At 47.8% G+C, this 24,704-nt stretch overlaps 1 protein-coding gene across 1 annotated transcript in view; it reads left to right on the top strand.

Moving 5' to 3' along the window:
- The window catches only part of Ptgfrn (prostaglandin F2 receptor inhibitor), a 71,088-nt gene that overhangs the window by 44,779 nt on the left and 1,605 nt on the right, over positions 1-24,704 (top strand). Inside the window, exons 5-8 of the mRNA XM_059265965.1 lie at positions 7,272-7,697; positions 12,061-12,480; positions 18,684-18,791; positions 23,342-23,647. Coding sequence (XP_059121948.1) covers positions 7,272-7,697; positions 12,061-12,480; positions 18,684-18,791; positions 23,342-23,647 — 1,260 coding nt within the window. The remainder of the gene's footprint in view (positions 1-7,271; positions 7,698-12,060; positions 12,481-18,683; positions 18,792-23,341; positions 23,648-24,704) is intronic.

Below are 24,704 nucleotides of genomic sequence, written 5' to 3'. Positions count from 1 at the left end.
TCTCATGAGCCATACCAAGAGTACAGTTCGAAAAGGGGTGCTAGAACATGCCCCTGTGGAACACATTGGGGGGATCAGAGCTTCTCAGCTATCGCTCTGGGCTCCTGGGAGGGAGCAGGCTGTGAGAAAGCCTTGGTATGTATCCCAGGGGTGGAATGAACTTGTCCAGGTAGGTTGGCTTGGGAGCCAGGCCATGTAGAGATAAAGTCTCCCCTGTAGTTCTGCTCAAACTCTATGCAAACATTCTCCAACTTAGCTCGCCTGGTTTTCAGTCTTGTTTGTTGTTTAAAATGTATAGAGAAATAATACTAATCCCATAACGTTGTTGTAAAGATTAACCAAAATAACAAGGAAAGTATTGTGATCTGCTGCCTGGGATCTATCTAGAAGGCCTTCAATAAATGCTAGTTGTCACCATTATTATTACTGTAGAATGAGGATGAGGTTATATTCCTTCTCTATAGAATTGTTAGAGTAAATGAAAGACATCTGTATACCTTGCTGACACATTGTAAGGAAAGTGGGCGGCTCCTGAAAACAATAGACACAAAATACTTGAGTCTGTAACTTAGCCTGTGATTCTCAAGGTGTTTCATTGTTTTGAAAGTTGGGACAAAGAAATGTAACGATCCTTGTTTCCAGTAGAATCTTTCTTCTGAGGAGGGTCACCTGGGAGTCTACAGCTTTGGAGACAGTGTTTGTGTGTGAGCAGGTGTGGACCTGGTACCCAGATTAGAAAGCGGGTCCCTGTTTTCACATGCTGCTGGCATTCGGCTTGGAGTGTTCTGTAAAAGAGCTGATAGCGTGGGTTGTTGTTTGTTTTCAGCTTTTCAAAACAAATTTACAAACATTCACAGTAGAAGAAATAATCACCAGCTTTAACTATAAGTATCTTGCTCATCTGATTTCAGCTCTCTTTCCTCCCTTGGAGACACACCCACTCATACACATACTCATACACACACACACACACACACACACACACACACACATTTTCTCTCACTCTTACACTTTCTTTTTTATCTGCAGGAGCATAAACCATACCTGAGATGCCATATCTTTTCTTTTTTGGACAGGATCTCTTTCCTTCTATAGCCCACACTGGCCTTGAACTCAGCACCCTCCTGCCTCTGCCTCTCACGTGCTGGAAGTACAGGCGTGTACTACCACACACAGCCTCCAGATACCACTTTACTACTAAATACTTCAGGATGCATCTTATCTGATGAGCATTCTTCAAACATAATTCTCCTTGCATTCTTTAGCTGATTTCTTGATGAGATCAGGCAGAATGTAGCAGTAATCAGTGGCGAAATACCATGCCAAAAATGAGCATTTTTATGCAAAATATTGAATTTAGTCCAATTCAGCCAGTATGCTAATATCTTTGATGTAGAAGGCGCTTTATGCATAGCATGTGCAGATGGATGCTCTGGGTAGTCCATAGCCTTGGAAGGAGTCCTGTAAGGTTCCATGAGATATACATACAAATAACCGAAGTTCAAGGCAGTCTTCTAGCAAAATCTCCAGAGAGTGAGGAGCCTGGCAGGTGGGAGGATCTCTGCTGAACACTTTCTGAATGAGAAGTGGGGATATGGATGATGTGCCAAGCGAGATCAGAGGAGGCATTCTGTGTTGCCAAGGTGAGACCACAAAGAAGGGGTGATGTACCAGAGGCCTACAGAAAGACACAACCTCCACAAACGGTCTTTAAAATTGTGAAACAGCATAAAAGGACACCTTCTGCACATGCACAAAACAGAACAAAACAGGAACCCACGCCCTGACTCCTGTCACTCTTGACTCCTGATGTCATAGGCAGCATCCTGTCTTCTCTGAGAGTGTTCATCTGAAGTTGACTCACAAAGCTGGTAGACGGCTCAAACTAACCTGCACTTTGTCATGTCACAAGCCAAGAACCCACGAGTCTGTGCATTCAATCTGAGGCTGTTTGTGGCGGAGGTGGGGCTCAGGCTAGCTTCAACAGGAGTAGGAGAGCAGCCACCCACGCCCATGGAGACATTTTCCTGTCCTGCCAATGAGATTCTTATAACCGGATGTGAGTGCTCTACAGCCTTACTGTCTTGTGCCCCTCCCCATCTCTGGGAATCACAGGAGGGAGACAGATCCCTTTCAGGGTGGAGAGTGGAGTAGAGCAGGAGAATCTGTTCAGCCGTTTCCTCAACAGCACGCGGAGCAGATGCCCCAGGTGATGAGGTAGAGGGTGTGACAGGGAGGACAGCAGAAATGAGGAGCAGCGGAGTGCTGAGAGACTGGAGGGAGGCAGTGTTGGCGTTAGGTTGGGTTCAAATGGTGAAGGTCTTGAATGCAGGCTAGGGCACATGCTCTGAACCAAGCAGGTGTGAGGAAGCCTGGGAGGTCTGACTGTGACTTGGCAAGTCTGTCAGTGTAGAGGGCCACAGTGAGGGCGGTGGTCCCCGTGATTTCACTCTTAACTGCCACGTCAGGCTTGGAGTGGGAAGAGCAGAAGGGACACTGAGGAGGCTGACTCTCTTGGGGTGTGGAGGCAGGAGGAAGAGGGAAAGTGGGAGGTGGAACACTGCACCCACCCCGGGGAGGCCAGGAGAAAGGGCAGTGAGAGCTGGGGAGGGGGAGCTGGCTGTGCTGCTTTGGAGTGGGTTCCAGCTGTGTTCTCCCCTGTGTGCACACTGGTGAGGGAAGATGAGGGCTGAGGTGGGCTACATGTGGCCTGGCTGCACTTGCGATGCTGCGGAGCCCCAGTCAGTGTGCCTGACACAGCTCCGCACCTGTGCTGGGTTGTGACGTCTATACAACACTGAGTGAGTTTGGGGGAGAGCCAGGGAGGGAAGGAGAAGAGGGTAGGGGAGAGGTACCCGGTGGAGCGCTTTCCTGCTGACCACTAAAAGGTCAGTTAGTCATGTTTCCACTTCTTAATCTTCTTTTTAATTTAACTGACTGACCAACTAAAGTTATATACATATATTATACATATGTGTTATGTCTGTGTCTCTGTGCGTAGGTGGTTTTGTTTTTGGTACTTTGGTTTTGTCTTTACTTTTGAAGCAGGGTCTCACCATTGAACTCTGGCTGGCCTGGAACTCACAGTGATTCTCCTTTGCTTCGGGAGTGCTGGGATTAAAGATCTGCACTACCACATCTGGCTTAGCATTTTATATATTTATGGTGTACACCATGATACTTGATATGTGTTTGCAGGGTGGAATGGCTGAATTAAGCTAGTTAATGTATCTGTTACCAATGATTACGCTGACTCTTTGTGTGGTAAGAACATTTAAAATCCATTCTCTTAGCAGTTCTCAAGTACCTATAGACAGTCACCTAAGAAGAGTCACCATGTTGTAAATGAGCTTTCTGGATTACCTTCTGTCCAACAGAAGTTTGACAGCCTTTGACAAACCCCTGCCCCTTCCCTACCCCAGCCTCTGAGAACTACCATTTTATTCTTTGATGCTATGAGTTGGACATTTCTATGAGGCATTTGTCTTTCTGTGTCTTTCTTATTTCGATTAACACAATCTCTATTGGGTTCATCCATGTCATTGCTGATGACAGGATTCCCTCTGTTTTAAAAGCCGCAAAGTACTGTCGTGTGTGCGTGTCTCCTACACTGCCTTTCTCTGTTCCTCTGTTGACACTCAGGTGGACTCCCTCTCCTGGCTACTGTGGAGGGTGCTGTGATGAGCATCCCCTGTCATTCCTCATCATTTTAACAGCCTTTAGAAAGGGGTCACTTGGGAAGAAAGCGCCTGTGGGTGGAAGTAAACCATGAAAGACAGGAAAGTTTATTATTAAAAAGTACATGATCTGAGAACAGAAGACCTGAGGGGAGCGGCAGGACAGCGCACTTCCTCCGGTCAGCCGGGCCAGGGTTCAGGCCCGTGGGAAGCTGTCCTCTGGTCACATTCCCTGTGGCAGTAATTGGCAATGCCATGGCCAGCACAGCCTTCGGTGTCCTGAAAATTGTCCTGTTGAGCGGTAGAGCTTAGAAACTGTAAAGTTTGGGAGAGAGCAGCTTGGGCCCCAGAGAGATGCTGGTCTTGAAAGGCAGGAAGGATACAGCCCTGGGACTAGAGCTCCCACCCGTGAGCCATGTGAGGAAGTCACTGGACTTTGAAAGGTGTTCCTTCAGGGTATGAACTGGGAACCGTGAGTAGTAAAGAGTGTATGTGTGTGCTCGTGTATGTTGGTGTGTACTCCACGAACCAGGCTAAGCACCTTTTTGTTATTTTATTATTTGTGTTGGGGGGAGGGTACAGGCACAATCATGCCACAGCGGATGTGTGGAGGTCAGAGAACAACCGTCCTTTCCACCTTGTTGAGGAGGCTCTCTTGCTGTTTCTGCCATGATGTGTGCTCCAGACTAGCAGGCCTGTGAGCCTCCAGGTAATTCTCCTGTCTGTGCCTTCCATCTTGCCATGTAAGTGCTGGGATTTCAAATGAGTACCACCAGGCTCTTTACGTTGCTTCTAGAGATTGAACTCAGGTCATTCAGTCTTGCACAACTAGTGTTTTTACTTGCCAAGCCATCTCTCCGCCCCTCTTAGGGATATTTCTAATCCTTATCCTTGTGGTGATGCTAGGCGGTGTAGTTATAGTCATTGTCTGCATCACTACAGATGAGGCATCAGAGAGCTTAAGAAATGTGTTCAAGATTGCAGGTCAGTGGCTGAAGCAGGGTCAGCGCCCGGTCCGCCTGCTGACCCCTGGTGCTTCACGACTGCAGACCATCTTCGTTGCTCTCCATGGCCTCAGGAAGTAGTGTCCAGGTTGATGCTATTGCATCAGAAAGTGTTACCCAGACCGTACTCCAAGGAGACAGAGTTCTGTAAAGGGCAGCCAGAGTGGCTGCTGCCACACAAAGTTGAGAGCCGTGTCTAGGGCAGCTGGCTCCCAGCTTCCTCCACACTTGCCAAGAATCTCGTGCTCCTTGCTAGCTTTCCTTCTTCCTCCTGTCCCCTCCACATCACCCGAGCTTCCCCAGCCGCCCCACACTCCTGCCACTGTGGTGCCCCAGTGTGGGGGATGCTCTGAAGCTTCAATGTCACCAGTGGTGACACTTTTCCTCTAAGCTCCCTTGTGCTCTCTCTTGTATGGCAGTTGCCCACTACACAGCGACTCCACTGTTCGAGTGTCTCATCCTCAAGCTTCAAATATATTGCCTTGTGCACCGCAGGCACCCAGCGGATTTGCTAGTTTCACGCTAAGGTTTCTAGAAAACGGTGTGCCACCTTGCTGTGTGCACAGCCAGTTCAACTCTGTCATTTCCACGTGGGATGAACTTGTTCTGTTCTGCTTTTCAGTCTGAACCACGTTTGGGCATAACAGAAGGTTCTAAAGCCTTGAATGTGGGGAGCTGAGGGTCTTGCATGTCCTCTGCATATGACAGCTTTCACAAGTTCCTGGGAGGTTTACCCCGCAATCACTTGCTACTGGGAAAGCTCATGACGTGTTAGCCCCCTTCGGGGAGGTGGGAAGACAATCTCAGAGCCCACCCACCCCCTGCACTGCTGCCCCCACACACAGTGAAGTGAGGCAGCCTGGTCCTCTCTACCACTGATGTCCCAGCAACCTACGGTACCTGCTTACACAGCATCCACACCACAGCAGGACTGCTCACACAGCCCCTCAGGGGCCCTGTGGGTTTACTTCAATGGTGGAGCCTAGTCTAACACACAATTAAATGCTTGTGAAGATGACATTTGAGAGAATTAAGATTTTGAGTTCTTTCCATTTCCTAGCCCTGTTAATCATTCTCGGAGAAGTCATGATGTTATAAATTTCATTAGAAGTGTAAATCACAAAAGAACAGTTCCTTGACCTCAGCAGTTTATAATCCATGTGAGTCATAAATAAAAGCAGCAAGAAATAAAACAAAATTGCTAAAGGTGATGGAGATAAAGAGAGCACTGGAAAGTGGAAGGCTCCGTTTAAGTTGAATGATTTTTTTTTTTTCCTCATCGAAGGCAAAGCGCTTGGAGGGGAAAAAAATGTAGACATTCTAATCACCTTACCATCAATCCAGGGGATATATCTTGAGTTCTTACTGTGTTCCAGGGATGAGACTTCCAAGCAAAGAGCAGTTGCAGAGTGGCTAACTGGTGTAGGGAAGCATATGGGAGTTCAGAGAAAGAGCGCCATCCCCAGGGACACTGAGGCTTGCAGAACATCCCAAACACTGTTGTACCCCAAGGGCTTCCGCCTGTGTGGTGGTTGAAAAGCCTGTGGAGGGGGAGTGGGAAGAAAGGCAGGTTACCAGGGTTCTAATACAGGTCCCTTAAGGAGGCAAGTGTGGAGGAGGCCCGCAGCCGGTGACGGTACAAACACGGTAACACGGTAGGGAAGTGGGTGGTGATATCGGGCAGACTTACCAGGGCCGGGTTCACCGTGAGGTGGTTTCACGGTTGGCAGAGTTACAGGGTGAGTTATTTGTGGCAGGGAAAAGAATGTCCTTTTGGGGAGTCTAAGCTAGGGGGTGTTGGCTGACTGAATACAGATTCAGTGGAAAATAGCAAATGAGGATAAGAATATGTATGAGGATAGGGACCTGGGGGCCTTGCATTTGGGGCACAGCCAGGAGTGGTCAGAACCTGAGTCCTCGTGGGTTGTTCTCTAGGTTAGAACTTGGCATTACTCTTCCAGTGGGAGCGTCGGAGGTCTGTGGGCTTGCATGGCATCCCAGAGACAGTCTTGATAGAATGTGGACACTAAGTTTCTGAGATCCTTCCCAAAGACTCCAACTGCCCGGAGCACCTGTCAGTTTCCCTCATTCTGTGCAAAAGTGGGGGTTCTGACCCAAGACATCGGGCTTCTCTGGCCGTGGGCATTTTCTTTCTATTTTTAGTCTTTTTTTTTTAATGTGTATGGGTTATGGGTACTTTGCCTGGATGTATGTCTGTGCACCACATGTGTACCATGTCCTCAGAGGCTATAAGAGGGGATTGGGTCCCCCGGAACTGGAGTTACAGATGGTTGTAATTGCAGTATGGGTTTTGGGAATTGACCCCAGGTCCTCTGCAAGAGCAGCAAGTGTTCTTAACCTCCAAATCATCTCTCCAGCCACCTTGGCAGTTTCCTTAAGGCAGATCTAGAAAGAAGCGATTTACAAGCATTGAGAAACACTCTTAAAGGGTCTATGCTGCCCAATACAAAGACGTGATTTCTCTCCCAGAAGCTGGCAGGATGGACAGTTTGTCAGAATATGAGCGGTCCTAGCTCGTTCCTTTGGCCACTTCTTACATTGCTGTGTTTTTTCTCTCTCTCTCCTTCAGAGCCAGAATACCAGGTCTACTTGAATGCATCTAAGGTCCCTGGATTTTCGGACGACCCCACAGAACTGCAATGCCGGGTGGTGGACATGAAGCGCGTGGAGGCTGGCGTCCGACTTACCGTGTCTTGGTACTACCGAATGAACCGTCGCAGTGACGATGTGGTGGCCAGTGAGCTTCTTGCAGTCATGGACGGGGACTGGACTCTGAGATACGGAGAGAGGAGCAAGCAGCGGGCCCAGGGTGGAGAGTTTATTTTTTCTAAGGAGCACACAGACACATTCAGTTTCCGGATCCAAAGGACTACAGAGGAAGACAGGGGCAATTATTACTGTGTTGTGTCTGCCTGGACCAGGCAGAGAAACAACACCTGGGTAAAAAGTAAGGACGTCTTCTCCAAGCCTGTCAACATATTCTGGGCCTCAGAAGGTAGGAACTTCATGCTGGTCATTGTTCAGTTTTGTTGAGTTTCTTACGTCATCTGTCTGGGTCTGTTTCAGTTACCACCGCCACCACCCCCCCACTCACTCTTGAAACCCATGTGATGCTCTAGGGAGCTGTAGTCACCCCACGACCCTCTTTAGACTCACTGCCACTTCTCCTGTGTCCCCAAGCTAAGACCCTGTCAGTAGCAAAGCCTTGCATCTCCTGAACTCCATTGTTTCTTTTTCTTTTCAGTCACCAGCCTCCCCTCTGAAAACAGTTGTCCCAGGAACCCTCCTAAGTGGTAGTGTTTTCTTCCCACATTCCTTCAAGAGGAGTCAGGTACCCTCCTTGTTCCTCAGGGCAGTTTCTACCATTTCCCTTAAGCCCCAGAAGTCCCCCCTGCATCTCTTTGCCCAGGGCCAGACCTCTTCCTCCTCCCTCTTCCTCATCTCCACTCCTGTCAAGAGCTGCATTGACTCCTGGGTCTTCTGCTCATTTGCTGGAGATGCCAGCCTGGCTTTCACGGCCACTCTGTTACTACTCCTGGCTGGCTGGCTTTGTTGAAGTCATCCTGGGAGCTTCCAAAAAGAAAAGATCCCGGTAGAAATTGTTTGAATTGGTCCAAGGTGTGTGTGGTCTGGACACTGGTATTGAATCGTCTAGAGTAGCCACTGTGGAGAACCTGGCAGAGACAAGGCTTTCGTTCTCGGTCCCCTGTCTCCGTCTCTCTAAGTGTCACTTCCTCTGTCCTTTCCGGTCCTTCACTCCTGATTCTGGACATCAGACCTGCTCACTTCTGTTAGCTAAAACCCAGCCCCTCCATAGCTGAAGCTTCTCGTGCCTGGTTCTCTCTGCACACAGTCTTTCTGGATTATTCCCTGTAGTGCTTCTGTCCTGGTGATCCTGCCGTCTGCCATGGTCTTTCCTCTCACTGGGGCTTCACTTCTCTCTCACCAGGAAGTCCAGCATGTACCTGTAGCGCTCCCTGATGTGTGTCCAGGGCCAAGGGGTAAGGAGAATTAGATGATCTCCGACTGATATCTAGCCTCAGTTCCCAGTCAGTCATGCCCCTCCTTTGCATCCTTAACTCTCGCGCCACTGGCTTGGTCTACCCTATATTCTGCTTACAGCACAGCCCGATTCAAAGCCAGCTTGGCTGTCTCCTTGGCTGCGTGTGCAGAGCTAGATGCAGTCGAAGGAAAAAAATTCCAACAGTGGTCTGGTCTCTCTTGAAATCTCCAATCCCTTCTGTCACATGGGCTCTCAACATGGAGAGCCATTCTGGTTCCCTTCATGTGTTTACTTCCCCACTCTCCTAAGTGCTAATTGCATGCCACCTGCTCTCTCTGCAAACATCCTCCCCCAGCCTCCATCAGCTTCTGGACTTGCCTCTCCACCCCCTATAAAAAGACAGTCAAAGGAGAACTTACATCTGCCATGTCCAGCGTTGAACCTGTTTCTCACCCTTATGTCTTAGCAAAGGTCAGCCCCCTCTCACAGCTCAGGCCCATGAACCTCTCTCTCATGTCTTCCATATTCTCTCTCCTCTGGTCCTTTCCCACCAGCCTGTTAACAGTGCTGTTAGGGAAACTAATTTTGATCTATCTTCTTCCTCCATCTTTCTGTTTCATACAACCCTTGCCCACCACTCTGTCCTCGTGTGGCAGCGGATTTGATTGAGCTATATTTAATATCTCTAGTTTCTCCTCCATTTCTCTTTGGTACCAACTTTCCCCTTCACGGCACATATTAAGATCACCAGACATCAACGCACTGCAGACACCTGTTGTCAGTGTCCTTCCTGGACCGGGACTGTTTCTTCCGTCCGGAAATGCTTTGGCTTTTCCCCATGGCTGGCGGGCTGCCTTCCCCAGACTTGCTTCCATCCTCACTGGCTGCTGCATCTCAGCCTTCTTTGCCACTTCCTGTCCGTTCTCCCAGTTCCCATTCAGGACACAGTGTCAAGACGTGGTCCCTGAGTTCCTGCTCACCTCCCTTCGAAGTGTCCTCACACTCCACGGAGCAGTGCCTGACGCCCAGTTCTGCATGTTTATCCCAGCATGCTCTAGAACTCTAGACTCTGTGATATGCTGCCTGCTTGCCTGGCAGGCGCCTCTCAGACTTGTGTCCGAAGTGGAACCCCTGGCCTCTGTAACCTACCTTCTTCCATCTTTAGTTGCCGACCTAAACCTTCGCCTCTGATTCCTCATTCTCTTTATTTTGTTTTGCTTTGTTTTGTTTAATGTGCTGGGGATTGAAGCTAGGTAGGACCTTATAGGTGTTGTGCAAGCCGGCCATACCCTGACCCCTTACTTCCCCTTTGGGGTTGTTGTTTGATAATTTGTGGCCTTTTTGTTGTTAGAGGTAAGGTCTCATGTATCTAGTCATCCTCAAACTCACCATGTAGTGAAAGGTGGCTTTGATCTCCTGACTCTCCTGTGACTACCTCCTAAGTGCTGGGATGACAGACACCACCATGCCCAGTTCTAACTCCTCATTCTTGGGACTGGTTTGGAGTCTAACGGCTTCTCATGCTTCACTCTTAATGAGCACTGCTAGCTCTCACTTGTATTTACATCAGCTGCCTCTTCTCTGGGCTCCTTGCAGCCACCCTTAACCACACCCTCAGCAGCTGGACAGTGGTGGCGCACGCCCTTAATCCCAGTGCTTGGGAGGCAGAAGCAGGTGAATCTCTGAGTTCAAGGCCAGCCTGGTCTACAGGGAGAGTTCCAGAACAGCCAGGCCTACACAGAGAAACTCTGTCTCAAAAGAAAAAAAAAAAAAAAATCACACCCTTAGCATCCAATCAGATCGTGAAAGTCTTCCACCCTGAACCTTCACAGGTTCCCTGTCTCAGAGTCCCCTCAGTGGCCTTGAGTGACTGTCCAGCTTCTGCCACAGCTCTTCCCATTCCTCTGACCTTCCCATGGTTCCCCTTGCCACCTGACAAGCTCTGTAGCTCACCATTGCTGTCTCCTCTGCCTAGAAAGCTTTCCCACCTCCCTCAGGGGGCAGAAAAATGTCGCCTCCTTAATGGGACCTTCCTGGGCCACTCTGTCCGTAACTCTGTCCGTAACTCTGCTCCCTTTCCTCATATCCAGTCCTACACTTTCTCTTTCTTGTCTGTTTTTCTTCTGTGGTGGTTCTTACGTTCTTACCACCTAAGCACGCTGTGTGTTTCATCTGCTCGTCTTCCTCTACTGGTCCATGAAGTGAAGGGTTGCTGCACCTTTGGCTTACTGTTCCATCACCAGAGCCTGTGATAGGAAGGCTGTCAGTAATTATGTCTGATTCATGAATGGAAGACCAAACTCACAGGGATGAGTACGGCTGGGTCAGTGGCCCCTCTGAAATCATCTCTCCCAAGACAGTATAGCACATACGTGGTGCTGATAGGCTTGATGGGATGAATTGTTCCCCAAGTCCCAGCATAAAATTCTTAACTGGATAGATTTTTAGATTAATTTTTATATTAAAAGATTTTTTTTTAGAGCTGGGCTGTGGTGGCATACACCTTTGATCTCAGTACTCAGGAGGCAGAGGCAGGTAAATCTGACCTGAGTTTATGGTCAGTCTACAGAGTGAATTCAAGGACAGCCAAGGCTACACAGAGAAACCTTGTCTTGAAAAAATAAAAACACACACACACAAAAAAAAACCCAAAATAAAACCAAGACCGAAAGTCTTTTAAAGGAATGGGCATGATTGATTTCATCTTTTAGTGGCTATTTGAGTACCTTCCACATGCCTGACTTTGTCCCAGTGTGACTGATGAGACCTCATGTGTACATGCTGAGGGATTAGTGTTTGACGGAGAAGCCAAAAGGACAGGCAGATCCACTGGTAGTGTGGCCATAGACATGGGCTCAAAACCTTAAAACCACGTCTCTGAAGTTGAAGGTGGAAACCAGGTAGGAGTGTTCGTATCTGCAGATGCATTTAGTGGTAGAGGGTCAGGCAGAGAAGAGCCATGCTGGCACACAGGCTGACGACACTCAGCAGAGAAAGCTGGTGTGGTGTGCCTAGCTCAGCCCATCTTCCCTGGCTCGCTGAGTCTTGAGAGATTAACTCTCTGAGTTCTCTCCATGAAACATCTCAAGGATTTGAAATTCCTCCAGTCTACACTTTCCCTGTCCATTGCACCTCAGATCACTCCTGACTGCTGCTTCCTCTGTGGCCATTTTCAGCCTTTTCACAGACACGTTATTTTCTTTTGGAGTTTCTGCGTTTTCCTTAGTGTTATCATGTGGCAAATTGCAAATAAATCCCTATTTCCTGGATGCTTTGATTTTTTTTTTTTTTTTAGATGCATATCTGTTTTAACCAAATCTGTTGGAAATGACCTCCCTTTCATTCTTCACCCTAGATTCTGTGCTCGTGGTAAAGGCACGACAGCCAAAGCCCTTCTTTGCTGCAGGGAATACATTTGAGATGACTTGCAAAGTGTCTTCCAAGAATATTAAGTCACCACGCTACTCTGTTCTCATCACGGCCGAGAAGCCTGTTGGGGACCTCTCCAGTCCCAATGAAACCAAGTACATCATCTCCCTGGACCAGGATTCCGTGGTGAAGCTGGAGAACTGGACCGACGCCTCGAGGGTGGATGGCGTCGTGCTAGAGAAGGTCCAAGAGGATGAGTTTCGATACCGAATGTACCAGACTCAGGTCTCTGATGCAGGCCTATACCGCTGCGTGGTGACAGCCTGGTCTCCGATTGGGGGTAGCTTGTGGCGAGAAGCAGCGACTAGTCTCTCCAATCCAATTGAGATTGACTTCCAAACCTCAGGTGAGCGGAGAACTCTGTGAAGTCATGGATGGAGCTTGAAGACCAGCCTGATATTTTAATCCAGAGTCCTTATTATTAGTTTATTTTTGTGTATGTGTGAGTGTGGTGTGTGTGGGGAGTATATGTGTGTGGTTTATGTGCACATGTGTGCTTGGAAGGCAGAGGAGGATGTCGGGTGTCTTGCTCAGTCACTCCGCCTTCTTCCCTTGAAACAGTTTCCCACTGAGTCTGGAGCTAGGCTGATGGCTAGAAAGCCAGGGATCATTCCGTTTCTCCACCACTAACAACATGTACGCACACAGTGCTGGGGTTACAGGCAGATGTGACCTCAGCCTGCTTTTTAAATGGGTGCTGGGGATTTGAACTCAGGTACTCATTATTAGGCGGCCATCACTCTTATATATTGTGCCGCCTCCCAAGCCCCATCCTTGCTTTTTCAAATAGCTTGTGAAGTAGAATTCGTATGCCATTTCGTTTATCCATATAAGGTCCATAGTTCTGTGGCTTTTCATATATCCACAGGATTGTGTGGCCATCAGTCACCATAGTCAATTACAGAATATTTCTGTGGTACCCAAATGAAACTCGGACCCATTACCCAACAGAGTCCAGCCTCCCACCTCCAGTAACCACTCTGCTTCCTTTGTGTATGGGTTTTCCTGCACTGTATACTTGACACAAAGGTCACCTTTGAGTCTGGCTGACTTGACTGGGCATAGTGTTTTCACATGTCACCTGTGTGGCAGCATGTTTCCCTTCCGCTTCATCTTTATGACTGAGTACTGTCCCACTACATGGTGAGGCCACACTTTTTCGTCAGCTGATGGACAATTTGAGTGTGTCCAGGTCTCCACTGTTTTAATTCACTCATGTGCAAGTTATTGTTTCTGTTTCGGAAATATATGTTTTTATTTAAAAAAAAAAAAAAAGACTGGAACTCAGACTTCAGTCTTTGGAGAACATAGTGGAGAGAAGTGGAGAACATAGTGGCCTGTCAGAGCGGATGGTTCAGAGTGGGAGCCTGAATCTGGTCTCGTTCCATGGCTTCCAATTCCAGGACTGGAGGTGGTGATTGCAGCTCTGTACCTCTAGGAGTGTCTCCACCCAGAGATGGCCCTCAGCCTTACTCCTTCCCTCAGTTTGGATTGGATAAACTTCCTGAAGTTAGGTGTTACCAGAGTTGCTGTGGCGCTGTGCATCGGTGACTGTCAGCTTGATTTGTTAAGAATGGTTATTGATGATGTTTCTCTTTGGTGCTTATTGTGTTTACTCAGAAAGGAATTTATCCTCAGCAACTAGAATATTACCGTGTTGTAAGGCAGAAAAGCCTACATTTCTGGACTGCATAGCTACAAGGTGTATGTTCTCAAGTGGAAATATTTCACACTTACATGTGACTCACTAGGCTCTGACACACCTTCTGTGTGTGTGTCTTTCAGTGGGAAGATGGCTTTTAAAGCTTCAAACCCCCAATCTCATTTAGATGATCCCTGGTGAGAATTACCATCTGTGACAGACTGACAGTGCTCACTAGTGCGCCCTGCATGCTAGTTAGGGAGTTTTAGGTTTTTGTTTTGTTGTTTTATAGTTTGAGATTTTTGAATGCATACATTTATACTCATCTACAAAAAAATCTGTCATTAACTGAATCAGTATAACACACGCAAGATGCTTTAATTAAATTATTCACATTTGGAGGGTGGAGAGATGGCTCAGTGGTTAAAAGCACATAACTGCTTTTGCAGAGGACCCAAGTGTTGAGCATATCACACCCACCAGTAACTTCAATCTTTTTTAAAAAAGAAATTGTTAAACCATTCACATGTTTATAGGTAAGTCAGGATCTGCCTGCCTTGGCCTTAGGGATGCTGGGATTAAAGGCCTGTGCCACCATACTTGGCCCTTGTTGGGCATTTTCTTCATGGAAAAGACTTATCAAATAATATCCCCTCCCATCCCCTGTACTTGTGTTTGTTGAGATGATTACATACTTATTTTTACATTAGTTATTTCAATTATGTGGAAAAGGGGAGATATAAAATCCTTTGTATGTTTTCTGGGTTAGGGATGGATATTGGGTCCATTTCTTTTTTTTTTTTTTTTTTTTTTTTTTTTTTTTTTTTTGGTTTTTCGAGACAGGGTTTCTCTGCGTAGCTTTGCGCCTTTCCTGGAACTCACTTGGTAGTCCAGGCTGGCCTCGAACTCACAGAGATCCGCCTGGCTCTGCCTCCCGAGTGCTGGGATTAAAGGCGTGCACCACCACCGCCCGGCTGGGTCTATTTCTTAATTCTTTAAATCTCAGTGTAGCAGCTAGTCATCTCTTTACTGCCAGGTTGAATAGAGTGCCTAAAAACTGTATTCTGTCTGTAGAATTGTCGGTCTGTCCCCATCTGAATCAGAAGCTGCCACCTGATGATTGACCAGCCCAATGCTAGAAACCCAGATCACCCCTCCAGTAAACAACTGATTTGGTCCAAAAGAGCCTTTACTTCCTACACATCAGCACTCTCCTTAAGATCCATGACGAAGTCCACCCTGGCTCCACCCTCCTGTCACTCAATCTCCAGCCTTGGTCTCTTGTTAGTGGGGGTCTGAGTTTTCCAGGAGAAATCTACTAGATCATGGCTTTTGCTGACCTAAGTATCAGGGTTAAAATGAGATTTAAGCATGATGAGGTAGGCATCATCCTTTTAAAAGAGTAGCAAATTTTTTCTTTTTAATACAGGAATTTGTAAATAGAGTGAAACTGCTCAGAAGTTAAAAGCACTGGGCACTCTTCCTGAGGTCAGTTCCTAGTACCCACATTGCAGTTCACAACTGTTCATAACTCCAGTCCCAGGGGATCCGACGCCCTTTTCTGGCCTCCATGGGAACAACACATGTGGTGCTCAGACATACACACAGGTGAAACGGGCATACACTTAAGATAAAAATGATACTTAAAAAATTAAAATAGAGCCATGCCGTAGAAAGTAGAGCAGTCACACCCCACCCTCACCCTGCCCTATGAAACGCTAATTTAGATTGTCCATCTTTCTAGAGCTTTTCCTCTGGTGTTCTCTTCATGACTTGGAAATCTTGGCTGTACGTAGAATTCTATGACCCACTTCCTCCCCCTTTACTCGTTTTTCCTGTTACAATAAATGCCAGGTAGACGCTTGCGCAGTGACGGCAGAGAGTAGCATCACTTAGCCGAGACCCCATGGCTGGGGGACCAGATGGGTTGCACTGTTTGCTTACACAAAAATGCTGCCCTTCCAGCCTTTTTCTAGGGTGGGGATGGAACATGGTCGTGTCCATGTTTGTATTTAAAAGGTAAGTGGTCCCTATACTCTCAGCTGACTAGGAATTCAGGGACCCCTAGTGACTCTGGCTGTTCACTGAATTCTCAAGACGTAGTCTGTGGTCTGCAAAGTTAACCAGACAAATTCCCTCACAAAACAGCATTGCCACAAAAATTGACCATAATGAAAATATTTCCAAATACCCCATTATTCTGGGATAATGGCCATATTAACATCGAGCTATTGATTTCATTAGAAGGAAATCCACTACTGTGAGCTGTTCACCACAATGGAGGCCTTCTTTCCCAGCTCTGTCTGCAGTGTGAGACAGAGCACAGACCCTCCCTTGGTTCCCACGGCAGCCGCCAGTAGGGAAATGGGAGTTATGACTTGTGCCCCAGAAGGCATTTGGGGTTCTCTTTGGAAATATAAAGAAAAGTGACATTTGTTCAAATTAGGTAAGTTTTTCTTCATTGTTTCAGATAAGAAAAATACATATATCAGTTGAGCATTTCAGTGTTTGGTCACTTGGGGTCCTCTTAGAAGGGGCCTGAATACTTTCAAAGAAAGCCCTTAGCAGAGTTATTACAATGAAGTGTCTAATCTATGGGAAAATTATAATCCTCTTGTTCACCATGGCCACTGACATCCTGAACCAACAGAACAACATTCCCAGTCATTTCCACAGAACAGGTTCAGAGCAGTAAGGCTAGCCCTGTCCTCCACACAGCTGTGGGCAGAGCGGGGCCAGAGCATGAGAACCTAAGGGAGCTGGGGCCAGAGCTGAGGCATCTGTAGGAGATGATGTCCCCTGGGACTGCCATCCTGCCATGTTCTCAGCCCCTCTGGAGTGAAGTCCCCAGGTCTCCCTAACACACTTTTTTTTAAAGAAAAGGTCTCCATAACCACCTTTTCTTTACCTTTCTCTCTGAACTACACAAATTATTCATATCCTTAGTGCTAGGAAAGCAATTTAATGACTTCTTATTAGTCATCAAATTGAAGGGAAAAGAGAGCCAGAGTCATTTCAGCTCATTGACTCATGATGGTGTAACCTTTCACACACTCTCCTGAGCGAGTACCTTTTTATGGATGCTTAAAAACACACTTTGGCCGGGCGGTGGTGGCGCACGCCTTTAATCCCAGCACTCGGGAGGCAGAGCCAGGCGGATCTCTGTGAGTTCGAGGCCAGCCTGGGCTACCAAGTGAGTTCCAGGAAAGGCGCAAAGCTACACAGAGAAACCCTGTCTCGAAAAAACCAAAAAAAAACAAAAAAAAACAAAAAAACAAAAAAAAAAAAAAAAAACACACTTTGGGGTACATTTTCCTTTCCAGTAATCTGAACAAGAAAACAGTAATGTCCCTATTCCTCAAGTAAGCTTTACCTCAGCTTCCCAGGCCATCTATCTGTGCTCTACTGAAAATCCAAGTAGAATCCCATAGCACTGATGTTCTAGAACATTCTTTCAGTTTCTCCTATTCCTAGATTTTAGAAGTTGGGATGATAAGGTTAAATATTAAGCTGTGGGGCTGTAGAGATGGCTCAGCTGCTCTTCCAGGGGACTCAGGTTCAATTCCCAGCACCCACATGGCAGCTCACAACTGTAACTCCAGTTCCAGGAGCTCTGACACCCTCCTACAGACATGCAGGCAGGCAAAACACCAATGCATATAAAATAAAAATAAATAAACCATTTTTAAAAAGCATTAAACTGTTGGGATCAATTTGGCTTGAGCTATGTAATGCCCTTAACCTAGAAGGGAATCAGAGATAGGTTCATAATGATCATTAGGCCACTGTATTCTTGTGGGGAGACAAAGCCTATCTCAGTGGAGGTTGAGAGAGAGAGAGAGAGAGAGAGAGAGAGAGAGAGTGTGTGTGTGTGTGTGTGTGTGTGTGTGTGTATGTGTGTATCTCAGTTATAGTTCCACAGCAGAATTGACCCCAAATTATAGCGCGCTCCTATATGCACCCTGCCTCCCCCAAATTGGTTGGTCTTTTAAATGACTCTCCAGGCTGTCTCTGTTCCCTGAAATTCTAGTATTCTCTCAGTGCCCCCTACTATACTTTATCTAAACATTGTCATTGTTGGGGTGGTGTGTGGTCTGTCTCCTAACTGGGTTTCAGCCCTTTAACTCGGGGGTCTCTGTCCCCAACAGTACTGTAGAACATACTGAGTCAGTGAACATGTTCAAGGTCTGCCCCAGAGAGCTTGCAGCCTAGAGACACCCATGACACAGACAGACCAGAGGAAGAATGACATCATTAGAACTTTCAGGATGGCTCTGTAAAGCCCTTTCTCCCATTGTCCTAGAGATGAAACCTTGCCCATGCTAAGCCTGTCCCAAGCTGTGTCCCTAGCTCTATGAATCTCTATAGAAAAGGTTAGCCTTGCCAACAGATGCCTCAGGATTGTGGGCCCATCCCTCTTACATTCTCTGCTTGGTGCATTCAGCAGCCAGGTGACATCCCTCTCATTGGTTGCTCTGGTCTTGAAGGAGCATTCAAGGCATTAAAGTGTTGTCCCTGTTGGTGAGCAGTCACCCAACTGGGACCAAAAGCATGTGTGGTTCAGTTCCTGACCCTCTGGCTCTAGCCCACCCCAGCTAGTTTGAACTGCATGGAACCAGGAACCAGCCTAAGCTTACCAGCGGGGAGGTGAGCATATCCTACCAAAGGAGCTGTGGTCGTCAGGCAGAGACAGTTCAGTTCAGATTTAGTCAGGACTGAATTTGGGTAGGTGTGCCCCATGCCAGTGTCTCTGAGTAGAGAAAAGAGATCTTAGAATACCTGTTTTATGAGCTCTCTAGACCAGTTCCCAGGAAAGAGAACCACATTTGAGATGCTATTGGAGCTTCAGGAATGGAATTTGAATGTGTGTGAAAGAATAATGCAGCTTGAATGTCACTCTCTTCCAGGTCCCATATTTAATGCCTCTGTGCACTCAGACACGCCGTCAGTCACCCGGGGAGATCTCATCAAATTGTTCTGTATTGTCACTCTGGAAGGAGCAGTGCTGGATCCAGGTACCTCCCTCCTCTCTGTCCCCTCCTCCAGTTGCGTCCTGTAAATGTTTCCCTTGTCATTCTGAGTGTGTCACTCCGGTGTAGGGACTAGGGTTTGGGTTGTCTGTTGGCATCCACGTGTCTTAGGTAAGTAGGGTTTCTGTTGCTGTGATGAAACACCATGACCCAAAAGCAAGTTGGGGAGGAAAGGGTTTATTTGGCTTACACTTCCACATCATAGTCCATCATTGAAGGAAGTCAGGATAGGAACTCAAACAGGGCAGAAACCATAGATAGAGGGGTGCTGCTCACTGGCTTGCTCTCTATGGCTTGCTGAGCCTGCCTTCTTATAGAACCCAGGGGTGACACCACCCACAATGGACCTGGCCTTCCTCCATCAATCACTAATTAGAAAATGCCCTACAGCTGGATCTTATGAAGGCATTTTCTCAATTGAGGCTCCCTTCTCTCAGATGACTCCAGTTTGTGTCAAGTTGACAAAAGACTAGCCAGGGCACCACTTTTCCTGACTTGGTGCCAGCTTGGGTCTGTGAGGCCGTATATCTGCTGTGAGATTTGAAAACACTTTTCAGGGCAATCAGTAGATCTCTTCGTGGTTTATTGTGGCCTGGCTAGAGACCCACTCACAGGGTTCTCCTTCTCTGTCATTCATTCATTATTTCTGAGTTCCTTCAGTACACAAGAGCAGCTGTAGAGCAGTGAACATGTTCAAGGTCTGCCCCAGAGAGCTTGCAGCCTAGAGACACCCATGAAGACAGACAGACCAGAGGAAGAATGACACCATTAGAACTTTTAGGATAGCTCTGTAAAGCCCTTTCTCCCTTTGTCCTGGAGATGAAACCTTGCCCATGCTAAGCCTGTCCCAAGCTGTGTCCCCAGCTCTATGAATCTCTATAGAAAAGATTAGCCTTGCCAACAAATGCCTCAGGATTGTGGGCCCATCCCTCCTACATTCTCTGCTTGGTGCATTCAGCAGCCAGGTGACATCTCTTTCATTGGTTGCTCTGGTCTTGAAGGAGCATTCAAGGCATTAGGGTGTTGTCCCTGTTGCTGAGAAGGACTGTACCCACCTTTGCCTTTTCTCAAAGGTTCTGTGAAGAGCCTAGCTTGCTGAGGCCTGCCCTTCTCCCTTACACCCGTTGTGACCCTGACACTGTCTCGCCCCACCCCATTCCTAACAAAGTCATACACTTTAGAGCAGCCAAATCGTGTGAGTTCTTGTGTGGTTGTGTGTGTAGACTCCTGGAAGTATGGCCCTGAGGGCAGGCAGGCAGGATTTGTTCTCTGTGAAGTGTTGATACATAGGGATGGTGGCCCATGCAGGCCTCACCAGTATCTGGAAGTAATCTCCTGAGTAGCCCCCACTGTCAGGGTGGATGCCTGGCTCCTTCAGGACTACTGTTCAGAGGTTCAGGTGGCTTCCAGCTCAGGATCTGCGCATGCTTCCTATGAAGGACCCAGTAGGAAATAGTTTGGGCTCTGTGGGTCATATGGTCGGTCTCAGCCGCTCAGCTCTGCCTCAGACACAGGGAAGTACCAGTGGGTGACAATATAAACAAACGAGCATGGCTGAGGAGCAGGAAAACTGATCTCCAGAACAAGGTAGGCTGCATTTGACCTTCGGGCATGGTTTCCTGCTGATACCAGCATTTGCTCTCGAACGTCCATGTGCTTTAGAGGTGGGAGAAAGGCATTTGTAGAAGGAAAGGCAGAGGAAGAACCCTCCCCCACCCCCAGCACACACACTTGCACACCCAGGGGCTGCTTAGGTTTTTCACCGGGGTAAGGTGTGAAGAGACCGGCTCTGAAGCAAGGGAGTGGCCACTGCCGTCCTGAAGCTGGAAAGCATAGAGACACTAAGGTACCTTGGCACGTGGGAATGAAGGTAAAAGTAGAAAAGATTGCCAGGGAAAGGCACGCGAAACCCCTTTAAAAGTCTGCCTCGGGCATTGCTGTTCTAAAGCTCATTTATGATGTGTTCAGAAATAAACGCTCCGAATGCTCTTTCTCAGCAAATTAATAGGTCGCCGGTTGTGCCTTTCATGTAAAACTCTTCTCTCCAAGTGTAATTGCAAAAGCTATAGGTAGCCGGTATCTTACAAATCACAATTTTCCAGAACTTTGCTCTCTTGGTCTGTGTGGGTGGAAGAGTCTGAATAATTAAACACAAATTGTAATTTCTTTCTTTTTTTCCTTTTTTTCATTCATCCTATGGGCTCTGAGAGGGAATTCTCTGTGGGAAAGTTGCATAAGTGGGCCGAGAGCCAAGGCACTCCTGTACCAGGGCAGGAGGGGAGCAGCCAAGCGTGGGTGGCGCCATGGTCTGGCTACGCAGCAAAGCAGAGCAAGTATGAGTCATGGAGGGCTTTCTCCAGAGTGTGCTGTGAGGGCGCGAAGGAATGGAGCCCCAGCAGCCATGCTAATGGGACTTGGAGCTGAGGGCCACTAAGGAGCTGGGCTTTCATGTCCTTGGTGCTCAGTCACCGTCCAGAGGCTGAGTGGCGGAAGTTAATGGTGTCTTGTAGCCTCCATGAGGCATTTCTAGCAAGTAAGGTGGCTCTGGAGAGGTACAGTTAGAGAGTGTCAGCATCTAGTACCCACAGATGAGGTGGCTCAGCACAGCAGCTGTCTGCATGAGGGACCCACAGCCTTGGACAGCACAGAGTCACGTCCTTCCTCCCAGCAGCAGCTGCTTGTCTGGCCAGGTATGAGGCCAGTCACTTAATTATTAAGCACTCACTGTGGTCCAGGGGGGATTCTTGCAATATTTGCCCATGCTCTTAGATTTATTTTTTTAATGTGTGTGTGTGCGTGTATGTATGTATGTCTATCTATGTGTGTCTGTAAACAAGTGAGTGAGTGTGTGTGTGTGTCTGTCTGTCTGTCTGCCTGCTTGACTGACTGACTTCCTGCCTGTCTGTCTGTCTGTCCTTGGAGGCCAGAGGAGAGTGTCAGATCCCCTGGAGTTGGGAGTTACAAGCAGTTGTAGCCACTTGACATGGGTGCTGGGAACTGAACCCGGGTCCTCTGCAAGAGCAGAAAGTGCTCTTAACTGCTGAACTGTCTCTCCAGACCCCTATCAATTGCACTTTACAGATGAGGAAACTAAGTTGCAGTAAACTAACATGGCTTGTTCAGGTCATGTGGCCAATATAGGCTCTGGGGTTCTAGCCCAGGCTAGCTCACCCTACCATCCTATAATGCACAGTGGGGAATGAAGTAATGGGAACACCCCTATGCCTTGTCTCTAGTAACCACTCTAGACTTGCACATGACAGCAGAGTTTCCATGGGTAGAAGAGCCCACTGTGCCCTGGCACAGGGCGGGGGGGGGGGGGGGGGGGAGGCGGGGGAAGGATGAGGCAGTTCGCAGGGTTCACTCCATTTCCTGCCTAGCTGGTCTCAGAGACTTACATACTGGGAACTGCCGATGTGTGTAGGGTGGGGAAGAGAGATGATCTGCCTTCGTATGAGCCGAGAAGGAATTACCATTTGGACACGTTAGGAAATGCCTACTTTGAGTTCCGCTCATTCTGTCTTACATGGGTCTGGATAGCGTTTGTTTGCCTTGTAGTGTGTTTTCCAAAGTTATTGGTGTATTTCCACTGAATGAATGTGTTATTTTTTGTTGTTCAACAAAAACTGACATATTAAAAAGTCCCATGCCAGGGGTGTAGCTTACCAGCAGCGTGCTTGCCCAGCACGGCCCTGGGTTCAATACTCGTAGTGTTTTTTTGTTTGTTTGTTTTTTTGGTTTTTTTTTTTTTTTTAAGGAATTTTGTCAAGCAGATTTAAGACGTAATTGTGTTTCTGATCCACAGTTTTCACATGCCTTCTGGATGAATTTCTCAGCTCAACAGCTGGTATTGGTTGGTACGGTCAAGGGGGGTCTGAGCTTAGCATGTGGCCTCAGTTTCCACATTCTCTGTAACCACGCCCTTTCTCTTTTGCCCATCTTAATTCATTTGAGGCTGTTGGAATCTCAGTTTCACAGCGTACTTCATGATCCAACAGCTTTACTCTCTGGGACTATTAACTATGTTCAATTTTCTCAGCTTGATTTTTTTTTTCCCCTCTTGTTTTGAACCTAAAACACTTCTGCAAGGGGGAAGAAGAAAAAAAAAAAAACTACAGTGAACAATAAAATCCAAACTGTCTACAGCTTTTAATTTGGTACTGTTCATTTTGTGTACATTTTGTTCTTTCAACCTTCCATCCTTCCCAGTCTCCTGTTCTTCTGCTTGAAGTGCCCTGAGACCCTGCACACCATACCCTTCACACACAGGGCTGTCTGTGGGAGGGAGCCAGTGACCCCATGTCTTCCTCTTGTGGTTCCTTAGGGCGGTGGTTAGGTTGGACACTTTGTCCTAAGCTCACACACTGTGGCTGTGTGGCATTGCCACAGGGGTGAATGTGACAGTTCATCATCACAGGCTGCCTGAGGCCTCATCTAGAACAGACCCGGCCTGGGATAAGGGTTCCAGACATGGGACTATGTAAATCACTTCTGCTCACACACTGACCTCAGCGTTTTGGCTTGGTAATCCACAGATGACATGGCCTTCGATGTATCCTGGTTTGCAGTACACTCCTTTGGCTTGGACAAGGATCCCGTCCTCCTATCCTCCCTGGACCGGAAGGGAGTCGTGACTACAGGCCAGAGGGACTGGAAGAGTACTCTCAGCCTGGAGCGAGTGAGCGTGCTGGAATTCCTGCTGCAAGTGCACGGCTCTGAGGACCAGGACTTTGGCAACTACTACTGTTCTGTGACTCCGTGGGTGAGGTCACCGACAGGTTCCTGGCAGAGGGAGGCCGAGATCCACTCCAGGCCCATCTTTATAACTGTGAAGATGGATGGTGAGCTCCCTCGCTGAGTTTCTGGAGTATCTTCTTCTTGTGTTTTGCTGCAGCACATAGAATCCAGGTTTCCAGAGTTTGGTCCAGCTTATTTTTTTGATCTAGGGCCTGGCTTGGGCCAAAGCAGTTTTGCAAGTTGCTAGCTTTGCAGTTCTGGCCTGGTGACCGCACTGGGAGAAGATTTTTAGGAGCCTTGGCTCTTCTGTGGTTCTGTGGAGACCCACTTCACTGTATCCTAAGGTTGGCATGGCTTCTGCCATGTGGGGGCAGAGAGGTCTTCAGGCAAGGCTGTAGAGTAAAGACTGACTGCTCTTGTCCACCTGCTGCCTTTTTGTGCTCTCATGTGGCCCAGGCTTGCTTCATAGTCACTGTCTAGCCTAAGGATGGCCTCGAACTCCTGATCTTCTCATGTCTATCTCCCATCACATAATGTTTTACTTCCTGGGAAAAGAAAGGTTCCCCCAGAGCCACTAGCACAGAGTGGGGACCTCTTGGAACCCCGAGATGGGAGAGTGTCTCTTAGCTTTACTGACCCATACCAACTCCACCCCATCCCGACCAACCTAACCAATCAGATCTCTGCCCCTTGAGCATCTCAGAACTGGGCACTTGTCCCTTTATTCTCAAGAAACGTGTCTGCCCTGTGAAAGCTGCAGAAAGCTACTCCTGGAACAACTCCGTAGAGAGAATTGATTCCAGATGCTCCAAGGGTTAGGAGAAGCTTGGACCAAGAGTGTGTTTCCCTAGTAGCAAATCAGTTTGAGGAGCGGGGCCTTCCAACTCCAGCTCCTCCTCAGGGCCCTCAGTCTTTCTGCTGTGTGACCTTTCCTGGGGAGTCTACCTTCTAGTCACCGCCAATGAAAACAATGACTAACCAGAGAAACGATTTCACCTAAGTTCAGCTTGGTGATCCAGTGAGTTCATTAGTACTCCAGGAGTATGGGCAGCCTACAGGCAGCTGGACCACTGAAGAAGAATTGTTCTCCCCCTCACACACACCCCACACCCCCACACACCCCACACACCCCACACACCCACACCTCCCACACACCCACAC

Source organism: Peromyscus eremicus, chromosome 6, assembly GCF_949786415.1.
Source record: "Peromyscus eremicus chromosome 6, PerEre_H2_v1, whole genome shotgun sequence".
NCBI classification, from domain to species: domain Eukaryota; kingdom Metazoa; phylum Chordata; class Mammalia; order Rodentia; family Cricetidae; genus Peromyscus; species Peromyscus eremicus.
Note: the sequence above shows the minus strand (reverse complement) of the source record. Positions and strands in the feature narration are given on the sequence as shown.